Raw genomic sequence first — 11990 nt, forward strand, 5'->3', positions numbered from 1 at the left:
TCCACAGGGATTTGGTTTATGAAGCATTGTTCCTAAAAAACCCTGGCACCACCCCACACAAATTATAACCTGTGGGCTAACTTTGAACTAAATGAGGTCCAAATCCGCAGACAGGAATCTTTATGGCCTGTGATTTTGGACATCCATCTCATGTACAGGGCTTCTTCAATGTCCATCATTTCAAAGGACCACACTCACATTCCTTTAGAAGTTCACAGGAAGTGTTCCACAATGGGGGCACATGGCCAGAGGCATAGCGGACCGACAGAGACAGGGTGGGGGTCAGAGGCTACCAGGGGTGTGGTGTGGGAGGAAGTAGAGGGGAGGTGTTAGATGACAAGCTAAAGGGTGACCACTGTCTACAGTAGAGAGGGGAACTTAAAAAAGACTACCGGATGCCCAGCAGTCTCTTTGCAGTTGGCCAAACAGACGACCTGTCTCCGTCTTAAAAAATGTCTGTTTAAGAATACTCTCCCAAGACATGTCTGGAATGTGTGCTTAATTATTGAGGGAGAGTTACTACCAGAGAAAACATTCCATAGGAAATTTGGATTTTCTAACTAATAAGGTAGAATTCTTTGTCCGGTCCTGACTTGTTTATCATTTGTTTGTTTTTGTTTAATTCATCCTTCTCACCTTGGTGGCTAATGTAATGTGGTTGCAACCTGTGGTTATGTATGTGATCTGTATTGATCGCTTGTTCAGTGGCCTCCAGCTTCTAGAGCTGATCCAGTTAGAGAGTAAGTGACGAGCATCACTCTGTTTCTGGCGTCCATTACTAAGACAGTTATGTTACACAGACAGATTTAGTCTATTACACAGACACAGCTTCAGGCTCTAAACAACATCTAGGCTATTTGTGGAACAGTCTGAGATGAAAATTGCCAGATCTGTAATCCATGATAGCTGTTAGGTCCACAGGTAATAAATAGCTTGAGTTGGCCTTTGGTCTTCAAAGATAAACATGTGGCCTGTCGTATAGATACACTTTTACCCGCTAGGGATACTATTTCAAATCCAAACATCAAATAAGTGATTTGTCTTTTCTGTTGTTGACGACTTTAGTAAAAAGGACCCTGGGCAGTTCACTGCTCATTGAGGACAAAATGGATGCATTCATCAGGCAGCCTGACCTCGTGTCTCATACCAAAGGACATTGGTCCCCTACATATTTGAGATTCGTACCCACAGTCAAGCAGGTGCTTCTGTTTGGCATTCCTCACCCCTCTGCATCATGCAGTGCTTTGAGCACAAAGCCTCTCTATGTCCTGATCACGGGGAAGACTTGGGCTGCGGATTCCACTGGACAGCTGCCCGTCTCCCACCTCCCCCCCCCCCCATCATCCACTGTCCTGCATAGTATAGTCTCCAAAGTTTTAGAGCTTCAAATGCGAATCTTAGTTATGTCTTGGATAAAAAGAGGAGCCTGAAACCAACGGGAGAGAGAGCTATCTGGAAAAGACTGAAAAGCTGCTGAAAGCACTTGCACGTTTCACTAGCCTTCTAAATAAAGGTGTCTATATGTCAATTTTCAAGAATAATAAACCACCTTACATTTGTTCCCCAAATCCTCGTGGTTGCAACTGGAACTACAACCTTTCAGTTAAACCTCCTCCCCCCTTGGAACCGTGTGGTTTTACGCTTTTGATCCCCGAGGGACCTCGCGCTTTACATTCCGCGCATTCCAAACTTAGTCCCCTCCTCGGTTACTTATTATCGCTGCCTGCGAGCTGAACAACCATTTCAGTGTTGAGCATTGAGCGCGCACGAACAGAACTAGAACACACAGTAGAAGGATGAGAACGGTTTAAATAAACGTGGATCACTTTTGGAAGTATTTCGAATAAAGAAACTTATTGTTGGGATGAGAGCGTGAACTGGTAAGAAAGTCTATTTTATCCCGAAATAAGACGCAAACTTTCCGAAAACACGTACTCACTTTGTGACTTTAAAATCTATTTACCAACACCATGATAACATTCTGTATGTTTGTTTATATGAACCTATTTCTTTTGTATCCGATAACTCTTCTATGAAGTTATTTTCTAGAACTATGCTCTTGCTCCCCCGTGAGAAAGGAATTTCGCCGCACTTTTGTCTGCCGCAGTAACACCATTAAAACACCACGTTTTCAGTGTCGCTGTGAAGGCTGTAATGATGTGATGCGACTTATATAGAAGCCCACAGCATTTTTTGGGGAATAAATTTATAGGAAATAATACTAGCCGAATATACAAAACATGATTCATTTATGGATTTCTATTTTATTTATAAGTAGAATATTTTGGGGCACAGTATATCCTAATATTTTGATCTATAGATCTCCTCTATGCACAAACAGTTTCACATATACATTACTGTCCTATTTCTGCACTGAAATAATTTGCACATATATACAATTATGCTTATTCACATTCTCCTTTTCCTCTCATCCTAGGTTCAAGGCCAACCAGAACCCCTATTTATCCTGAGCTTTGATTGAACACTGATAACAGAACAACATGGCGTCCACCGAGGAGCCGTCTGGAACGGTCCTGCACCGCCTTATCCAGGAGCAGCTTCGCTACGGCAACCCCACAGATGCCCGCACCCTCCTGGCCATCCAGCAGCAGGCCCTGCGTGGAGGAGGAAGTGGGCCCGGGAGCGGAGGAGAGGCGTCCGGCAGCCCCCGCTCCTCCCTGGAGAGCCTCTCCCAGGAGGAGCCCCAGTTCCCCCAGCTGTCTGCTCGCCAGGAGCCTCAGGGCCAGGAGCACCAGGGGGACTACCAGCACTCAGAGAGCAGCTACCATCTCTACCAGCTCCACGGGGAGGAGCTGCCCAGCTACGAGCAGGCTAAGGCCCACTCCCAGTACCTGGCATCCCACTGGGCTGCCTCCATGGACCCCCAGAAGGGGCATCACGAGGGGGGCTTCCACGAGGAAGGGGATCTGATGGAGGTTAAGCGTGGGCACGTGCGGTCGCTCAGTGAGCGTCTCATGCAGCTTTCCTTGCAGAGGAACAGCATCAAGTCTGAGGCCATCAAGAGCTCTTCTCACAGCTACCCTGAGCTGGGCTACTATGACCCACAGACACTCCCCATACCAGGGCCAGGCCAGGACAAACGTAACCCACCTCCAGAGTACTCAGGCCCCATCCAGGCACAGGGATTTGTACCCATCCTTGCCCAGGAGCCCCAGTGTGTCTACAGGGACATGCCCCAGCCCCTCCTAACTCAGCAGCACAGGTACTGACTTGTGTTTCCTTTTGTCGTGCCAGTAACAACTTTTATTGACGCTCAGCATGTGGGCGTCTCTTTTCACGGAACAACTTCCTGCAGTGTGTCATTGTGTTTCACATTCCAGAGTCATTGCGTTCTGTTTGAATCACACCACTTAAAATTGCTTTCACCCTTACAAGCCAAATCATGGGTGGAGTAGGTGATGAGTAGTGCTCTTGGTGATGGTTGGGATGTGGATGTATTGACAGTTAGCTGTTCCTTCCCCAGGTATGCGGTGACTGTCCAGCAGCCAGAGGCCTGCTACAGCATGTTTACCAGCCTGCCCCCTGCTGGCCTGGAGGAGCCCAACCAGGTGGAGCTGCTGCTGATGGAGAACGACAGGCTGAGGCAGGAGCTGGACAGCCACAGAGAGAAGGCCGGCAGAATCCAGAAGGTAAAGAGCCGCAAGACTATCTTTTTAGGCCTTAAATGGGTAGCACACCAAGGGCAACTTCACGGTGGAACGGCATCTGGAAGGCTTTTTTTAGTATCGGAGGGTAGACATTCAAAGATTCAGCTCATCCACCAATAGTAAACGACTGTAGTCGCTTGTGCCTAGAATGCCACTTGTCTTGGAAACACAAGCCCAGTAACAGTTGGCCCTCAGACATCCATCACAGGCACACTTCCTTGCCTGTACTGGGGAGAGGACTCAACAGCTGCCACCCGCACGGCACACACACTCAGGCATACACACACACACACATACAGATCACATAGAGGCCACAGACTCCTACTGTGTCCTCACCCCCTGTATTGTGTAGTTGGCCAGGGTGTCGTATGTGTGAGGCCATAGATTTTTGGCCTAATCCAGGCCGTGTCAGACAGCAGTCGATGGGGTCGTGACCCTGGTCCAGCTGACGCATGCTCCGAGTGCTCAGAAAGAGAGGGAAGGAGAGAGGTGCTGCTGGTCATGGCAGGTGGCAGGGCACTTGATCAAAATGAAAGGCCTCTATTGTTCTTTCATCCAACGGCATTTTCATCAACATGCTTCTCCATTTTACTTTTCAACTTCTGTTCTGTCTCTCTTTTTTCAACTTCAAATGCCAGTGTCTTTCCAAAGGCACTCATAAGACACCTCTTTTCCATATTTCTCAGGGTTTTAGATGTGATTGATTGAACCCCCCCCCATTTGACCACGAATGCTGTAGAAAAAAAAACATTTTCCTCAACGGTAGTCTCGTCACTCGGTTCTTGCGTTCCCTCAGCCTTAAAGAATGATAATTACTGGGGTTGGAAACTTTCCCCGTCGGGCCGCAGCCCTGAGTAAACATGCCTGAGTGGCTGCTGTAATGGTGCGCGTCTACGAGCTGTTTCCACAGCCCAGGCATGTACACCTCTCTCACTGTGGCAGCCAGCCCAGACCTCTGTGTGAGGGTTTATGTGAGTGTGCGACTCTCTTTGTGTGTGCCTGCCTTTGTGTGTGTGTGATCATCCCCTTGTGTGTGCCCACACCTGGAGCTGTGGCGTTTAGCTCTAAGGAATGCAGATATAAATCAGTCACACGGGGAGTGGTGTTGTCCTGAATTCCTTGGTATTATATGCATACCAGTATGGAGGTTGTGTGTACATTGTACACTATACACAGTAGGCCCTGTACATGCCCACATATTTACTCTACTGGTATGTTTAAATCCATATGGAGTATTTATGTACTTAATCTAAATGCTAAATGCATAAATGTAAATGTAACGTGTGTTAACCCCCTCCCCTCTGTGTCTCCAGTTGGAGCAGGAGATCCAGCGGATCTCGGAGGCCTACGAGACTCTGATGCAGGGCAGCAGTAAGAGGGAGAACCTGGAGCAGACTCTGAGGAGCAGGCTGGTGGCTGAGATCAGGAGGCTGCAAGACTTCAATAGAGACCTGAGAGGTATGGACTACAAATGTCACAAGTCCTCATTTGCTGAACCCTTCCAGTCAGCCCTCTTTGGAGTTTACACCTCAGCCGACTGAGGCCCTGTTTCCTCGATGTAAAAAACAAAACAAATGCTCATACTGAATTTGAACCCATTTGCTTTACAGAAAGCCTGGAAAATGCCAGAACCCATGCGGCCAAAGAGGTCAAAGCTGCTGACCACAACCAGCACATCATGGCGAAACTTTTAGAGCAAAGTACGTATGCTACCCTACTTTGAATCTTACAGTCTTCAGTACTCACCCCAGCCCATGACCAGCATTGTAGATAGGATTGGACCATAGCATGGAGTGCTCTGGAGCTAAGCACTTCCTGTATGTAGGAATGCCAGTTGCGTAACGTGGACTTATTAAATCGGCTGAATAATAGGAAGTTCAAGCCTGCTTTGGAAGGAGGGAAAAAGAGGAACTATAAATTACAACACCATGGGGGTAAAACCAGGATCCTGGGTTGTTGGTTTGATTTATGTTGTCTATTTAAGTAGGGCTCTGTTTCCAAAACTAGAGGTGGGAAGTTGTCCGGCCTTGGAAGAGGAATGTTCTGTATTAAGTGGGTCAAAGGCATAAGGCCGGCTCCCCCTCTTCCCCTGCGGCATTCCACGAGTGCTTGGGTAAATGAAGAACATCAGCCAGGATGGCGGAATTCTGGGACTAACTTGTCAGGGAAATGGCGGTGGATGGCAGTATTCAACATTCTTGAGGGACCCTAGGTTTAAAAACGAAGGCCTATTTCGTTCCTTAGATCAGTATAGCAGTCTTTCCAGATGCATTTTTGGCACATTCTGGGACGGAAATCCACGAGGCCAACCCTGTTGATAGTTCTAACTTCCTGCCCACCTCCCTTTTCGCCCCCCCCCCCCTGCAGACGAGGAGCAGTATGTGGAGCGCCAGCGGGCGGAGCGTGAGCTGCAGCGCCTCCGGGCAACCGCCGAGGAGCAGGGCGCCCGGGCGGAGCAGCTGGAGGAGGCGCTGGAGGCGGCCCGGGGGCGGGGCCGGCAGCTGGAGGAGGAGCTGCGCAGGAAGCGGGCCTACGTGGAGAAGGTGGAGCGTCTGCAGAGTGCCCTGGCCCAGCTGCAGGCCACCTGCGAGAAGAGGGAGGGCCTGGAGATGAGGCTGCGCACGCGGCTGGAGCAAGAACTGAAGAGCATGAGAGCCCAACAGGTAGGAGGAGAGAGACGGCCTGATTCGCTCTGGAGGGCTGGGCGACACTTGACCCTCATCGCCCTGGACTAGCCTCCCGGAATCCCCCCCCGGTCGCCCGGTGTTTAACCGTTGACCCTGTCTCTCTACAGAGGCAGTCCCAGCCCCCCGGGGTGACGGTGGGCTCTCTGCAGGAGCGCCTGAGGGAGCGGGAGGAGCACATCCTGGCCCTGGAGGCAGACACGGTGCGCTGGGAGCAGAAGTATCTGGAGGAGAGCACCATGAGACAGTTCGCCATGGACGTGGCCGCCACCGCTGCCGCCCAGAGGTGAAGGAGCCGCGCCCCGCCGCAGATGCTTCAGATTCCGCCTCCTCTTCCTCCTCCTGCCCGTGTCTTAACCCTCTCCTGTTTGTCTCCCTCACAGAGACACCACCATCATCAACCACTCTCCATGTCACTCGTCTAACAACAGCTTCAATGAGGACCTGCCCGTCGCTGACTACAGAAACCAGGAAATGGAGAGCAGGTGTGTAGCTACCTCATCACTTCTAGTATCAATCGTGGTCAGAGCCCGGGCTTAGAGCGCATCTGAATTCCAGATCATGAATGACTCAATCCCCCAAATTCATCACTCGTGGTGGAAGTCTGTATCTGTCTAATCTTTTGACTGTGTTTCTCTGCTGGTTAGGATCCGGGCTCTGTACGTCCAGATCCTGGAGAAGGATGCCGTCATCAAGATCCTGCACCAGCGTCTGCTCCAGGACCAGGGCAGGAGGCAGGGCATGTGCCCCCGCTCAGACCTGGCCCAGAAGGATGGCTCCACCCTGCGGGCCGCCACCTCCACCCCCGCCATCAGCACTGCCAAGTTCACCAGCAAGAATGCAGGTAAAGACCCTGTCATTTTTATCATTAGTAGTAGTAGTAGTAGTAGTAGTAGTAGTAGTGCTTTGTATTGTGTTATACATCTGTCATTGAGTCAGACTGTTTAAGTGTTTTATCTAATGTTGCCCTGCAGTTAAGAGTCTGTCAGATGACCAGACGGCTTCCCCACTTCGCTTCTCTGCTCTGTCTAACCCTGGCCAAGACCAGCAGGATGGAGCTACAGCTATGGAGCCAGCCACCAGCAACAAGCTCAGCACTGGTGAGTTACCAGATGGACACACACACCAAAAAAAACAGGCTAAAGATTATGTTGAAAGCTGTTGCTCATTGATTTGCCATGCCCCCAAAAGATCAGCCAATCAGGGATAGAGTTTGGCAGGTCGTAGTTCACCAGCGGCCTGCTGGAATGTACTTAGTTGCATTCAGCCAGTCTGTGTATCGACCACACTCATTTACCAGGAATAGATCATCTGAATATAGAACATCAGGATGTACACTGAGGTTAGATAAAGTGTTCTTTAACTGTGACTATTCCCTTCATTCATACATTAATCATTGTCCATTTTTTCCACAGAAAATGCAGTGCAACAAAAGTCACGTCCAAACCCTTTTAAAGGACTGGATGACTTGGAGGCTGAAGCGGTGGAAATCTTCATATAAGGAACTTAAAGACTTGTGAATGTGGACTAGATGTGACAGGGGTGACGTCCCTGTAACGAGCAGTGGAAGGAAGCTGAGAAACTCCAGAACGTTCATAGATCAACAAACTCACAAAGAGTGACAAGACGGGAATGTTGTAGAATGAGAGGAAATTGTGTGAAAAAGGACTGGTTTCACATTTAGAAGGGAGCTGTGCTCTCTCTCTAGCTTTCTCTTTGACCTGGACTAATGCAGGCATGCGGTCTGGTTGTGAGTTAAAAAATGTGAAACTTTTGAGGTACTTGGACAGTATTTTGGATTGCAATTGGGCAACATATTGTCAAGAGTGTATGCCAAAGTATTTATATTTGCTGCTTTCTCACATAACTATGATTAACTTAAAAACTCCCATCCATGGAGTTCAGGAACTTTTTCTTACATCTGGTTGTCACATTCCCCAAATATTAACTTAAAGCCCCATGGTATTTCAAATTGATCTTAAGATCTTATCTTTTGTGGACTCATGACTAGCATTCCCTCCCATCTCTAAAATGTTACATTAACTAGCCACATTCCTGTTTCATGGAATTTGTCTGTTTGGAAAGACTCCCATTTCTTTATAATTTGATTGAAGAAAACGGTCATGATTCACATTTTGCTCCCTGAACTCACTCAAGGAACCTCTGGAGCTGGTTCTACTGGGGTTCAGATCTGAGTGAGCTGTTTTCATCCCAGTTTCCACGATTTGAATGGCCTTTTCCATGTGTGAGAGTGTACAGTTATTTTCATCCGTTTTCTTTTTATGAATGTGTGTGTTTGTGTGTGTGTCCTAATATGGTGTGTCTGCTGGTCAGATAACACCATGGGGATAAAGCTACAAGCTACAGTTGGGTTGTTGTTTCCTGTAGGCTTTGGATGAACTAACAGGTTAATGATTATATATTTTATACAGATGTTTGTATTATTTTAGATACAGTATGTAGTGCTCTGTGCAGGATGCCAAAGATTTTATGTGTGTTGTAAGTTATGTTCAGACAATCAGATATGTTAAGCTGTCAGACCGAAGTGTTGACCTTAAGACATTTCTGTGAACTCCTAACAATATGAAGGTTGTGAATTTGAATTCATTCAACATTTCATAAAGCAATAAAATATTCTAATATATAAAGAAAGAATTTCCACTTTGTTCTTTGAAGTAAGCAAGTACAACTCCAGAGAAAAACATGTTGTTGTTGTAAGCCTCCAGTGTCAGAGCTATGTTGACAAACATCAAAACTTTTCTCGTCCTCTTTCCAGTTACTCCTTTCCTCTTAACACATTCACTCCACCTGTAGAGAGTAAGTCCTCGTTAATAAATGCCAGAGATGCATTCTTTGGGCTCAGATTTCCTCAGTGGTGAGCTCTCCTGTTCCTCCAGCCGACTGTTAAGAGCATGCTCGACATTGATAGCATTCTTAACTGAGCTGAGGACAATATACATCACAAAGGCTGGTTTCTCTCAGATTAACATCTGATCCTAGTTGTAAATTCCTGTGACCTGAAACACGCAGTACACCTAGTGTTCCTCTCATTACAAGCATAACTCGTATTGTATCTGTCTCTAGCTAACTAGCCAGTCTGTTGGTGAGGTTACACTGAATTGATGAGGGTGTCTTTGGTCGCTGTCATGCGATATTCATGAGATTCCTCTCAAAGCGAGGAGAGCTCCAGACAAGCTATTGACTTCACCGGTTCTCCAACTGGCCTATGCCTGTTCCCACAATGAGACTTCACAGCCCAGGGACGATGACAATGACAGAGAATGTGCTGGGGTCATCAGGGTTGGGGTGGGGGTGAGGGGGCAGAGCTTACATGCCTCAGCTTCAGGAATCTGACCACTGGGACACTGTATGTGTATGCATGTGTGTACTGTATACAGTATCACATGTGTGGGTGAATGGCTAGTTTGATCCACCAGACGATGTTATGGGAAAATACATAAACCATAGTATCTGTAATTCATACAAATGTAGAGCTAGACACAATTTTTATGGACACCTTACACACTTTTTGTATTGTGTAAAGTCCTTTCCTGCTCTTTATCAACCTTTTAACACTGTCGTCCATTTTTTTCCTCTCTCTTTTTTCTCTCTTCCTCTTGCCCCCCCCTTTTCTCTGTCTCTCCCTGTCCTCCCAGAGGCACAGGCACTGTGGTTTTATAATGAGATGGGTTAGATGGGATTAGAAGTTAAAACACCTCAACAAGCATGGACTTGGCAGACAACAACTTACATAAGGGAAGGAAATGAGATGGCAAGATACAGATAGGAAGGACTGTATGGGAACACAGCAACTAGCGGTATGTGCTGCAATCAATCTTACTTATGAACTGTGAGTGTTTATCTTTCTCCCTGACTGACAGGATTTTGAGGAACGGCCAACATTCCTTCTCATTCTGAAAGGCGGCTGGCGTGTTCCAACTGAGAATCCCTCTGCCAGAATTTATATGATAAAGAAGGATGGAACGTTAGTAGGTTCAGAGGTCAAATTCCGCAATGGGCTAGCATGTCAGGAAACGTTGAGGGAAATGATTTGTTGAAAGTTTTTTGCTATTGCTCAACCACACGAAAGCTTCTATGTCGACCTTGATCGTCATGAAAGACATGTATGTGTCCATGTGCAAATCGCAGAAACTGTTTTGTCACCATTTCTGCTTGTGTAACAGTTATTGACCCTGTGGCATTTGTGGTTTTAACAACACTTTCCTAATAGTCTTAGAAAGAGAGGCTTTGAACTCCCAGCACTAACAATAAACAATCATGGCGAACACAGATATGTAGGGAGTGGAAAGTAACACAGACCAACAAACACTTCTTCTTTCAAGTCAATCCTCATCAGTCTGGTACTGAAGGAGTATTGCCGTCGACACCAAGAGCTTTCTTGCAAGGGTGTTTGGAGGAGCAACACAACTATCAATCATCTGTATTTAATCTGTTCAAACACAAAGTATTAGTAGAGCTCATATTTTGAATTCATCCCAGCACCAATGTTGTGGCTGTTCAGTGAGGTCGAGATTGATCAGGTCTCCAGCGGACACATTTTTCCAGCATTGATTAATGGACACATGGAATAACTTTCAGACCCTGGGCAGCTCCAGCCAACAGGGCTTCTGAAAACACCCATAGGGACAGTAAATCGAATGGGCGTCATTTGTTTCCCTAGTCGTCAACCCATAACATATTTTGGTTGTTGGTCATATATGTGTAATGTGTTTTGGCTCTGGGTCCAAGGGGAGTTAACAAGCAGGTCCTATGAGCCAGTTGAATCTATAACTGTGAATAAGCCTTCAGACTGAGGTTGTTCACAGGCTTTAAAAAAAAAAAAAAATGTTTTTCAGTGTGATTCGTTTCATGCACGCCTCAGAAGGGCAGGTAGAAGGGACACTCGGTGTGTCGCAGTCGTCTCTATTGACTGTGATTCAAGTCTGTTGATGACAACCTTTTGAAATCCATCTGAATTCAAACCTAGTCCACTTCACAGTATACACAATGTTTCCTTGAAAAATACACAAAGTAAAACCATGTCATACTTGTCAATGTTTCACCTCAACTGGAACAGGTCTAGTTTCACCCCAGCTCATTCTGTTCTGAAAACTGTAAGGCAGTGTTGTTAGACATTGGGAAGGAACCTCAGTGTTGATCCCTATGTGTTTTGTTCTTCCACTTCCTCGAGGGACCCACCTCACTGACATCATTTCCTGGCTACGCATAATGACATACTGTTCAGCCCTGGTTCAAACCTCATTAAAAGTCAACATGTGTGTCGTGTCAAAGCTGTGAGGGCAAGAAATTATTTTACCATTAGTCACACATGCCAAACGATATGAGACAACTGTAGTACAACCAAGAAACTAGTTATAATATTCAGACACAACCTGTGAGTCCTATGTTCATTTATGCCAAACTGACAGCTCATTCCATTCCAGTCCTCCATCTACTCGAGTCTCTCAGGATCAGTGGGTCAACCAGAAATTTGGCCAGTGGCGTTTTAAAGGTAAATAGTGCCACCTAATGGTGCTGCTCAGTCACTGCTCAGTCAGCCTCCCATTGTGCATCTGGTGTATTTGTGTAATCCATTACACTGTACTCTAACCCTAACTTTGCATGTGACAAAAAAAGT

General features: G+C 46.8%; 1 protein-coding gene across 1 annotated transcript; it reads left to right on the plus strand.

Moving 5' to 3' along the window:
• The first annotated feature begins 1727 nt into the window (after positions 1 to 1727).
• amotl2b (angiomotin like 2b) lies at positions 1728 to 9000 on the plus strand. The gene is made up of 11 exons (XM_047026969.1): positions 1728 to 1880; positions 2438 to 3223; positions 3485 to 3650; positions 4982 to 5126; positions 5279 to 5368; positions 6036 to 6331; positions 6463 to 6638; positions 6736 to 6837; positions 7000 to 7196; positions 7327 to 7452; positions 7768 to 9000. Exons 2-11 carry the CDS (start codon positions 2502 to 2504, stop codon positions 7851 to 7853), a joined length of 2106 nt encoding a protein of 701 aa, XP_046882925.1. The 5' UTR covers positions 1728 to 1880; positions 2438 to 2501; the 3' UTR covers positions 7854 to 9000.
• The last annotated feature ends 2990 nt before the right edge of the window (positions 9001 to 11990 follow it).

The sequence above is a fragment of the Hypomesus transpacificus genome, chromosome 10 (assembly GCF_021917145.1).
Source record: "Hypomesus transpacificus isolate Combined female chromosome 10, fHypTra1, whole genome shotgun sequence".
Classification (NCBI taxonomy): domain Eukaryota; kingdom Metazoa; phylum Chordata; class Actinopteri; order Osmeriformes; family Osmeridae; genus Hypomesus; species Hypomesus transpacificus.